The sequence below is a fragment of the Calliphora vicina genome, chromosome 4 (assembly GCF_958450345.1).
Source record: "Calliphora vicina chromosome 4, idCalVici1.1, whole genome shotgun sequence".
Classification (NCBI taxonomy): Eukaryota; Metazoa; Arthropoda; class Insecta; order Diptera; family Calliphoridae; genus Calliphora; species Calliphora vicina.
The window spans coordinates 57,760,814-57,773,010 of record NC_088783.1 but is presented as its reverse complement, the minus strand read 5'-3'; the positions used below and the strand labels follow the sequence as shown (position 1 = coordinate 57,773,010).

Below are 12,197 nucleotides of genomic sequence, written 5' to 3'. Positions count from 1 at the left end.
CTATAATTTGAAAAAAAGTGCCGCTGAAGCACATCGATTGCTCACCATTGGAGGCATTACTACATAAAGATTGTTGTCAAACCCTTCAAGAGCTTGCAAAATCATTGGAAGCTACTCAAGAAGGAAAAACGTTTGTGAGCAGCCGGATTCATCCAAAAGCAGTGTAATCGGGTACCATACGAATTGAAATGATGCTTGATATAAACGTAATAAAAAAAAATCATTTTTTCACCGAATCATAAATTGCGATAAAAAAATGCATCCATTACATTAAGCCGAAGCGTAAGAGATCGTATGTGAAGCTCGGTCAACCAGCCGAATCCACAACAATGCCAAATATCCATGGCGCTTAGGTAATTCTCAGTATTTGGTGGGTTCAAAAGGGTCATATCTATTATGAGCTGCTGAAATGTGACCAGACAATCACAGGGAACTTGTATCGAACGCAACTGATTCGTCTGAAGCGAAAATTTGCCGAAAAACGCCCAGAACATGCGGCCAGACATGAAACCGTAATATTCCATCATGACAATTATCGGCCACATGTTAAAAATTATTTAGAATGATGTGGTTGAGAAGTTTTGCCTCACCCACTTTATAGTCCAGACCGTGACCCTTCCAACTACCATTTGTGTCGATAGATGCAGAACACTCTCTCTGGGATACGCTTCACTTTGGATCAGAGTATCCGATATTGTCTTGATTCGTTCTTGGCCTCATCTTTTGGCTTGGAATCCATATGCTGACATAAGGATGGGAAAAGGTCAGAGCTTCCAATGGTCAAAACTGGCTAAAGAAAGTGGAGTTGGAACTTGCAGAAGACAACACAGCAGCAGTACTAATTTGTAATCGGAGGTAGAAGGAGTTTATTAAAATATGAAGAGCAATTAAATACTTAGGACTGATGATCACCGAGAGACATATTTTTAAAGCCATATGAAATACGCATGTAGGAATGCAGCAATATTTCTGGCAAATAATGCAGAATCAAGACAAATTCATAGGATCCTATGATCCTATCCTATTAAGTGTCTCACATATCTGGGCTTGATCTATTAGAAGCACATCTCGTGACAGAGTTGGCTTTGAGTATGTAGGGGTTAGAAAACCATAGCAATAGAAGTCAATAATTGGTGAAATAATTTCACTCGACTTGGCTGCAAATGAGGTGTATAGATCCAAATACGGAAGTAACTAAACACAAACGAAAAATACTTGTGAGAAGAAGGACTATGACCAATTACTAATATATAATAGATTGGAGAAGATACTAATACAAAGATGGATATTTTGGCCGATTCCAAGACAAATATAGAGGATGGAAGGCAAGTAAGGCAAGGCTAATTACAATATCACTCAGTTTCTATCAGGCCTGTCAATATGTAGACGTTATATCTTTAAATTTGGACAGGATCAAATACCAAATTGCCCAACATGTTGGTATACGGACGATGTGGAACTAGAGATGCTAATCGGGACTGATTTCTTAAAATCCCGGGGATCGGGATTTGGTAAAGAATTCCGAAATCCCAACCCGGGGTTTTTCACATTGAATCTTTCACATTGGCAAAACCGTTTACAAATACTTATAACAAATCGGCAAGCAATTTCCTCTTGTTGTTTTTAAAAACAAACACAAACTGCGAAGCGTTTTGCTTGTCTGCAGATACACCCAGAGTCTCTGATGGGAATCGAACCCGAAAACCTCAGATTAATAGTCCATCACACTATCGACTGGTCTATCGAGGCTTAACAACTTTGCTGAACATCACTTTGCGATATTCGGGCATGTAGAATGTCAAAATGCATAAAAAAGGCACACAAAAATGACAATTAAAAATTAAAAAATCCCGGGCTTCGGGATTCTCCGTTTGGAATCTCTATGTGGCACATGTGATCTACTAGTGTACTAGATTTAATGAAATTAGTTATGCCGTGGAGGTTGATATGGCACAGACTTAAGAACCCCACTAAATTTTTTTTGGGAAAACCCAAAATCCCCAAAAGTTTTACTTAAAGCATTTAAGCATTTTCAAACTTAAATATGTTATATTTCATTAAAAATGTCTTTTGTAAATGTTTATAATCTTAAGGAAAAAAGGTTTGCTGTAATTTCAAGAAAAAGAGGCATCACCAGACGTCAATTGCCTAAAGGTATTAGGCACAGACAAAATGTACAGACAGACACACTTGGAATACATTCATTTACCTACATACATGTCTAAACTCATACTCAAGTTGAAAAATAAAAACTAATTGCCGTCTGTAAATTGCAACAATTACAATTGTCATGGCAAACGTCGGTCGGTATTCATTTTGTTATTTGTTTTTCTTTTCTTTGTATATTTCTAGCTGTCTATCTTCAGTCTTTAACACTTTCTTGCAACACTTATGTATCCAACAATACATACCGTTCGAATGGAAAATGTTTAGTTAAATTTTGTAAATTTCTAGATTCTTTATATGTATTTTAATCTCTTTTTTGGTGCTTCTCTAGAATTTCTTTAAGTCATTTGTTTTTATTTGTTACGGGTTTTAAGACATTTTCACAAAAAAAAAAAACTATTGTACAAACAATAACAGAAAAGTTAATTAAATTTGTTAACTAAAACTACAATATAAAAACTAAGAAAGTAAGTACTCGTAACGTACTCGTAACAGACTAATTTTATTACAAAGTGCTTTTTCTTAAAGCTTTATTGTTTACATTTTCAGGTTAACAGGTCAAAGAAGAACGTTAATAAGGAAGACGCAGTTAAATTTTAAAGTCTTAAAATTAACAACAAGTTAAATCGATTTTTTAGTTTAGTTTAGTTCTTTAATGGATTTTCAATTGAGGAAAAAGGCAAGAAAATTAAATTTTGGAAAACAACAGAATGTGTTCCCCCCTTTAATGTCAATATATATCATAATCTCTGACAATTAATCTTGTGTTAAACACCTTTTCATGCGTTTGTATTATTTTAGCTGTCATTAATTTTGGAAAAACACTCATATCTTAAATCTTTAAGAACAAAAGAGCAAAAAAAATATGGCTTAAAATATGTACGAGAAAAAAATTAGTCATTAATTTGAAAGGAAAAAAAAAGAACAGCCAAAAATCATAAAAAACAACTGTAAGTAAATGCTAATTATAGTCGTTTTGAGAAAAATAAAGCATAAATTAGCATATTTTCCACAAGCAACACGCACACGTGAAAAACTCACGCATGTGTATGAGGGCTAAAGATAAATTATTGGACTGAGGAAATTTGAGACACGATGGTTTCACCTTTTCCAATCTTTCTGGCAATAAATGCATTCCAAGCCAAAAGAAGTGCTCATCTTTTAAAGCCAATAACGAAACAAGCCAATATCGAATAAGCTGTTCCAAAGGGAAGCATATCCCAGAGAGACCGTTCTGTATCGATCGAAACTAATAGTAGTCGGACGGGACAAGTTCTGGACTATGAGGCGGCTGAGGCAAAACTTCCCAACCACATAATTCTAAATAGTTTTTAACAGGTATTGCATAATGTGGCCGAAAGTTGTCATGATGAAATATTATGGTTTTATATCTGGCCGCATATTCTGAGCGTTTTTCGGCCAATGCTCGCTTCAAACGAATCAGTTGAGTTCGGTATCAGTTGCGTTCGATAATAGATAGGACCCTTTCGGTCCTACCAAATACAGAGAATTATTTTAAAGCCATGGATATTTGGTGTTGATTCGGCTGGTTGGCCGGGCTTCACATACAATCTCTTACACTTCGGGTCATCGTAATGGATCCATTTTGCATCGCAAATAATAATTCGGTGCATTAATTTCTTTTATAGCGTTCAAACAGCATTTCAGACATACAAAATCGTCTTTTAATGTCTCTAGGCATAGAGAAACATAGAGCGGAATATTTGTTTTCACATATTTGTTTCTACTAATACATTGTCACCACTTAGGTTTCTGACAACTGAGTTAGGTCTTTGACAGGAGTGTTTCCGCTCTATGTCTATTCTCTGTGTCTCTACGCTACAATTCGTATGGTACCCAATTTCCCTGCTTTTCGATTACTCCGGTTGCTCGCAAACATTTTGAAATTGCTGCTTGAGTAGCTCCAAATGATTTTGCAAGTTCTTGTTGAGTTTGGCAACAATCTTCATGGAGTAATGTCTGTGTCAAAATCACCACTTCTGAACCGAACAAACCATCTCTCTCACGTTGAAACCGATGGAGAACATTCACTATAAGGTTTGGTGAGCTTCAGCAGCACTTTTTTCAAATTAAACAAGTAAAGCAAAATTTCCCGCATATGATGATTCGATGGTACAAAGAGTTATGTTCATACCGAAGCTTGGAAATTTTAACACTGAATTTCAAGGTACTTTAGATCAATTCGATTGTCTTCCTTCTTACTTAGGATTCTAGAGAGAATATTTTCATGAACATGTTATAAAGAGAATGCAGCAAATGATTTTCTCTTCAAATAAACATGCCTTAAAAGTAGTAACGGTAAAAATAGACACATTTTTCCATCATGAAGAATATGCACTAGCATGTTTCCTGGATCTAGAAATGCTGTTTCACAAACGTCAAGTTTACTTGAGCAAGTCTTGACTTTATAGAAGAAAGAGGAGAGGAGATTGGAAAAATTTTCCTCTTTTTCTTCCTATCTCTTCTATTAACTCAAGACTTTTTCCTGGATCTCAACATACTTAGAGTGTGCGTAGTATATGCTGATGATGTTGTTCTGTTAGTTGCCAAATTTCCGGCTACTCCCTCCAGAATAATGGAATAAATGGAAGCAACCTAATACACTTGAAGTAGGCACAGAAGCATATGCAGTTCGCTGATAGTCAGTGGAACTTTATATTCAGAAAACAGAGATGGTTATGTATACAAGGATACGAATACCGCACGTTATAGTCCCTCAACTTGAGAGAAAATATGAAATTGCTGCTTGTGTAGCTCCCAATGATTTAGCAAGTTCTTGGTGAGTTTGACAACAATTTTCATGGAGTAATGCCTCAAAACCTTTACGAAACAACATTGGAGATCTCATCACCTCGAAAAACAGTTAGCTCGATATATGAGTACACCACTACTCCAAAATGTTATCAATAGACTTGCACATACCCCAACCATTATGTAACACTCGGCACATCGAAAAGGACGACATACCTAAAACCTCCCCCACTATTACCGAAATAGCTAACGCTATTTGCGCTCTTAAACAACACAAGTACCTGGATCCTGGAGCAGACCTCAAAGAAGTGCCTTCCTGCTTCAGAATGCGGTGCAAAGGCTCAGGTATAATAATGAACTTTTCGACGAACTGAAAGAGAGTTTGATCATCAATATTTCTAAGAAAAACTGAAGGGGTATCACACTCCTAAGCATTGTGAACAAAATAATCGCTAACATTATCGACATGAGACTTGCTGACTCCCTCGACAAAGAGTTTCGTTGCGAAGAGGCTGGATTCACAACTCAAAAATCCTATGTAGATCACATAAACAGCTTTCGCATAATAATTGAGCAATCAGTGGAATGGGAGCTCCATCTATACCAGGTCTCCATCGACTTTGAAAAAGCTTTCGACACACTTGTCCACACTACCATTTGGAAAGAGTTACTAGGAGAATAATAGGGATTATCCAAGAGCTATACAGCAGCTCAAATAGTCGTATACTTCACCGGAATTCAGTTAGCGATAAGGTTAAAGTTGGTATACGACAAGGCGTGGTATTCTTTAACGTAGTGCTGGACATTTTCGAGAGAAAAGCAACGAGCAACAACAGAGACATAACATGGGTTTTAAGCGGCATATGCCTTTTAACACACAGTATCTCTGAAATGGTGCAAAGCCTTCAAATGGTAGAGACAGAAGCTATATAAAACGAAGGTAATGCGAGTAAATGCAACATCCAACCGGACATTATCTATCCAACTACAGGACGTGCATCACTTTCGCTATTTGGGAAGCATCATAATATATCTCTTCTGATGTGACATATCTCTTCTGATGTGACAAATCGCACCTTGAGAGCTCAGCAAGCTTTCCGCCAATTAAACACAGAATGGAAATCACAATCAATCAACACCCGTACCAATTTTGCGCTTCTCTATAGCTGTGAAACGTGGAATATGGCTGCTAGAGATGTAAACACTTTGCAAGTTTTCACCAACAAATGCCTAAGAAGAATAGAAATCTACTGGGCCAATAGCATATCGAACACACACCTCTAGGCACTCTCACATCAAAGCCAAATAAATTCCAAAGTTTTGAGAAGCAATCAGTAGAATGGAGATTCCCCATATAGCTGGTCTTCATCAACTTTGAAAAAGCTTTAGACACACTTGTCCACACTACCATTTGGTAAGCAAACACATGGAAACGCGTTACTAGGAAAATAATAGGGATTATCCAAGTGCTGGACATTGTCATGAGGAATGCAACGAGCAACAATAGAGGCATAACATGGGATTTAGTCGGCGGCCTGGCTGATCTTGATTATGCCGACGGCATATGCCTTCTAACACAGTCTCTCTGACATGGTGCAAAGCCTTCAAATGACAGAGACAGAAGCTGCAAAGGAAGGAGTCAAAATTAAAATAAATAAGACGAAGGTAATGCGAGTAAATGCAACATCAACATCCAACCGGCCATTCTCAATCCAAAACATCCAACTACAGGACATGCACTACTTTTGCTACTTGGGAAGCATCTAACATCGACTAGAGGCTCTTTTGATGATGTCTCAAATCTCACAATGAGAGCTGGGCAAGCTTTCAGTCAACTAAACTCAGTTTGGAAGTCACCTCAATCTAAACCCGTATTAAAATAACAATCTTCAATTCGTGAGTGAAGTCTTGGCTCCTCTATAGCTGTGAAACGTGGAATATGGCTGCTAGTTGAAGTTTTCACCAACTAATGCCTAAGAAGAATAGAAATCTACTGGCACAACAGGATATCAAACACACACCTCTAGGCACTCCCACATCAAAGCCACATACATTCCGAAGTTTTGAGAAAAAATTTCCATGGATTGGCCACGCATTACGAAGACCATCCGGAGATGTAACCCGCAATCCCATTGACTGGAATCCGCAAGATAGTAGAAGAAAAGGACGGCCTGCCCACACTTAGAGGCTTCGCAAGCAGGAAAATCTGGAATGAAATAAAGTACCTATCATCAAACAGAAACGATTGAAAATCTTTTGTTGAGGCCGTATGGTCCTTATAGTCCAATTCTCAGTCTTCAAACTTTTTTGGCTTGCCTGGGCGATTGCTGTCTTCCGTATCAAAATCATCACTTCTAAACCGCACAAACCATCTGTCACACAATGAAACCGATAGAACACATTCACCACAAGATTCGGTGAGAAATGTGTGTGCTTCAGCGGCATCCTTCAAAATGACATACACATATTTTTAACATATTTTTATTAATTTGTTTAACAGTATTTAGAGTTAAGAGTCAGAATACTTTCCTCTTCAAATTTTCCATTTTATTTAATTTATTTAACGTCTATTTCATATGTTTCATGTTATTAATTTTATTGGGCTCCTTTCGAAAAACCTTTAACTTTCCTCTACCCCTAATATCTCACCATAACAATAGATTACACAGGCAACATAATATTTCTTTCATTTGTCATATTCCAAACACTTTAAACGTGTTGACGTTTCTATTTTTTCGGTGAGTTAAAGGTGCTTTATTTCAATTTAACTTTTCATTTCTATTATTTTCACAGACAACTTGACATTAAACTAAACTTCAAAAAAATCCAAGAATATAGCAAAAAACACAAGATAAAACAGCATTAAGAAAAATTCAGTATTTAACTTAACATAAATGATGATGAATTACAATTTTCCGCTCAAAAGACAGACATTGGTCCAACGTTTTTTTCTTTTATAATTTCTAATTTGCCTTAAATTCGTAGTATTTTTTTTTATAAGATTTAAGCGTTAATTATAAAATTTATGAGCAGAAGATGGTCTAGAAGACAGTAATAAAATAAAATAAAATAAAACAAAAGGCAAACAAATATCTCATAAATACGTCCAAATTAAAGTGTGGGAGCTTAAATTTGTATTGTTGTTGAATTCAGAAATGATTTATTAATCAAATTAATTTCAGTTCTTTAGGTTTTTGTTGTTGTGTTTTTAATTGTTAAGATAAACATTTTAAGAGATAATTTTAATTTGCTGCAGTTAACAAACAAACAAATTTTTAAATGTGTGATTTAAATATGTATTATTAAATGTTTTAGGAAAATATCAATATAAATTTGGAGGAGTGAATAGGTTTCATTAATTTTGGTTAATTTTTTGGCGGATTTTTAATTCTTTTAAGATTTTATTTAATTGGAAAATAATAAATGATTTGGGTGGGTCATTAGCTTCGAATAAGACAATTCTCTTAATATAATCACACTCTTCACGCTTGGAATATGGAAAACTGAATATTTCAAAATGGTAGTAGAAATAGTACCTTTTTAAATTTCACAAAAAAACTTTTTTTTCCATATTTAGAGCAATTTTTTAAAAAATATAAATTTTTCTTAGATTTTGATGTAATCTGAAAAAACTAGTATTTTGACTACTTTTTTCAAAACTGTGTTACAACAAAACTGTTTGCAGGAATTTGTTCTTCGATTTATAAATAAATAATTTATTAACTTTATAAGAACTTTTTCAATACATTTTTGTGAAAAGTACTAAAATCTTAATTTTACAAAAAGTAAAGAAATGGGTTTCAAATTGTTTAAATAACAAATTCTTGTAAGTAGTTGAAATACAACATTTTAATTTTATTGTTTAAAAAAAGTACTGAATTTTTTTTATAAAAAAAAGTCAAAAAATTTTGCTATTTTTTATTTAAGAACTAAAATCCATTTTTTTAAAAAGTAGTAAAATTCCTACTTTTTTATAATTAGCCCAACTCATTAGTTTAATGACGAAAATACTTTAAATTACGCCAAAGATGTTTAAATGTTAAAAACAGCTTCAAAATGGTGAAATTTTACAGTTTTTAAAAAAGTAGTAAAAATACTACTTTTTTTAAATTTAACCAAAAACATTAATTTAGTATGGTAAATCATATATTTGATGATTATCATAGAAATTCCCATATTTGAAATTTGTATTTTTAAATTTTAGTATCTTTTTTTTACTGTTCAAAAAAAGTAGTAAAACTTTTTCATAGAAAAAAGAAAACAAATTGTGCTAATTTTTATTTAAGAACTAAAATTGCTTAAAAATATTAATATAATTAATTTTTGAAAAAAGTAGTAGAAATACTACGGTTTTTATATTTAGCCCAACTTAATAGTTTAACGAGGAAAATGTTTCAAATTATGTCAAATGATGTTAAGGGGTTAAAAAATGCTAAAAATTTAAAAATTTTACAGTTTTTAAAAAAGTAGTAGAAATACTACTTTTTTAAAATTTAACCAAAATTGTTAGTTTTGTATGGTAAATCATATATTTGATGATTATCATTGAAATTCTTATATTTGAAATTTGTATTTTAAAATTTTAGTATCTTTTTATCACTGTTAAAAAGAAAGTAGAGAAACATTTTCATAAAAAAAATTGTGTTAATTTTCATACAAAAACAAAAATCTATTGCAAATTGTGCTGGAATTAATTTTTTAAAAAAGTAGTAAAATTACTACCTTTTTAATATTTAACCCAACTCATTAGTTTAATGAAGAAAATATTTCAAATTATTGCAAATGATATTTAGGTGTAAAAAACTGTTAAAAAAGTACTAGAAAAACTTCTTTTTTAAAATTCAACCAAAATCATTAATTTTGTATGGTAAATCATATGTTTGATAATTATCATTGAAATCCTTATATTTGGAATTTGTATTTTAACATTTTAGTATATTTTTTTACAGTTCAAAAAAAAAGTAGTGAAACTTTTAAATAGAAAAAAGTCAAAAATTTATACAAGAACTAAAATCCATTGAAAATTGTGCTAGAATTAATTTTTAATCATCACAGATTAATGATGAAAATACTTCAAATTATGGTAAATGATGTTTAAATATTAAAAACTGCTTAAAAAGGTGAAATTTTACAGTTTTTCAAAAAGTAGTAGAAATAGTACTTTTTTAAAATTTAACCAAAATCATTAATTTTGTATGGTAAATCATATGTTTGATGATTATCATTGAAATACTTCAATTTGAAATGATTTTTTTTATATTTTAGTATCTTTTTTTCATTGTTTAAAAAAAGTAGTAAAACGTTTTCATAGAAAAAAGCACAAGAATTTTGTTAATTTTTATACAAGTAATAAAATCCATTGAAAATTGTGATATAATTAATTTTTTAAAAAAGTAGTAGAAATACTACAGTTTTTGTATTTAGCCCAACTCATTAGTTTAATGAGAAAAATACTTCAAATTATGCCAAATGTTAATTAAGTGTTAAAAACTGCTAAAAATTTAAAAATTTTTCTGATTTTTAAAAAAAGTTGTAGAAATACTACTTTTTTAAAATTTAACCAAAATCATTAGTTTTGTATGTTAAATAATATATTTGATGATTATCAATGAAATTCTAATATTTGAGATTCGAATTTTAAAGTTTTGGTATCTTTTTGTCACTGTTTAAAGAAAAAAGGCCCAAAAATGTATAAATTTTTATTCCAGAACTAAAATGAATTAAAAACTGTGATATTTTTAATTTTTTAAAAAAGTAGTAAAAATACTACAGTTTTTATATTTAGCCCAACTCATTAGTTTCATGAAGAAAATCCTTAAAATTATGTCAAATGATGTTAAGGGGTTAAAAAATGCTAAAAATTTTAAAATTTTACAGCTTTTAAAAAAGTAGTAGAAATACTACTTTTTTAAAATTTAACCAAAATCCTTAATTTTGTATGGTAATTCATATATTTGATGATAATCTTTGAAATTCCTATATTTGAAATTATTTTTATTAAATTTTAGCATATTTTTTTCATTGTTTAAAAAAAGTAGTGAATATTTTTTAATAAAAAAAAGTAAAAAAATGTTGCTAATTTTGATTTAAGAACTAAAATTGATTTAAAATGTTCATATAATTCATTTTTAAAAAAGTAGTAAAAATACTACAGTTTTTATATTTAGCCCAACTCATTATTTTCATGAAGAAAATGCTTAAAATTATGTCAAATGATGTTAAGGTGTTCAAAACTGCTAAAAATTGTGAAATTTTGCAGTTTTTAAAAAAGTAGTAGAAATACTACTTTTTTAAAATTTAATCCAAAATCAAGTTTTGTACGGTAACTCATATAATTGACTAATCGTCATTGAAATTTTTATATTTGAAATTATTTTTTTTTTAATTTTTAGTATCTTTTTTTCGTTGTTTAAAAAAAGTAGTGAATTTTATTAAAGAAAAAATGCCAAATAAATTTAAGGTGTTAAAAACTGCTTAAAATTCAAATCGTTTTTGGCCAATGAAGGCTTTTTGATTATTACTGAATAAATAAATTTAAAAAATTTTACAATTTTTAAAAAAGTAGTAGAAATACTACTTTTTTAAAATTTAACCAAAATCATTAATTTTGTATGGTAAATCATATATTTGATGATTATAATTGAAATTTTTATATTTGAAATAATTTTTTTTTAAATTTTAGTATCTTTTTTTCGTTGTTTAAAAAAAAGTAGTGAATTTTTTGCATAAAAAAAGTAAAAAAAATTTGCTAATTTTTATTCAAGAACTAAAATTGATAAAAAAAAATGTTCATATAATTCAATTTTGAAAAAAGTAGTAGAAATACTACTTTTTTAAATTGACCCAAAATCGTTAAATTTGTTTATTGAATGCATTAAACGTTTTACAAAAGAGTTTAGAAATAATTTTTTTTAAAAAAATGAACCAAAACGATTAAAAAATTGTATTTAGGTTTTAAAAAACTGCTTAAAATTGTGAAATCTTACAGTTTTGAAAAAACTGTATTTTCCATATAATCAGTCTAATCTATGTATTTCCACTTACGTTTATATAAAAATTTCGAATAATCACAATCCATACTGATGCTGTTACAGCTGCTGCTGCTGGTGCTAAATGTTATAGAAGACGAAGTCAGGAAACTTTTCGTAGAGTTTTCTCTACCGTCGGTATTTGTTTAATATTCCAAGCTTTTATTTTAACTACAGGAAGATACTTTTTGTTGCTTTTCACTCACTCACTTTTAAACTCTTTATTTGATC

The 12,197-nt window shown here is 31.0% G+C and overlaps 1 protein-coding gene across 1 annotated transcript in view; it reads right to left on the bottom strand.

The window, feature by feature from the left end:
- scalloped (TEA domain transcription factor 1 homolog scalloped) overlaps nt 1-12,197 on the bottom strand; it is a 349,252-nt gene extending 337,055 nt beyond the window's left edge. Inside the window, exon 1 of the mRNA XM_065507577.1 lies at nt 11,983-12,197. Within this exon, the coding sequence (XP_065363649.1) occupies nt 11,983-12,016 (34 nt within the window). The 5' untranslated portion in view covers nt 12,017-12,197. The remainder of the gene's footprint in view (nt 1-11,982) is intronic.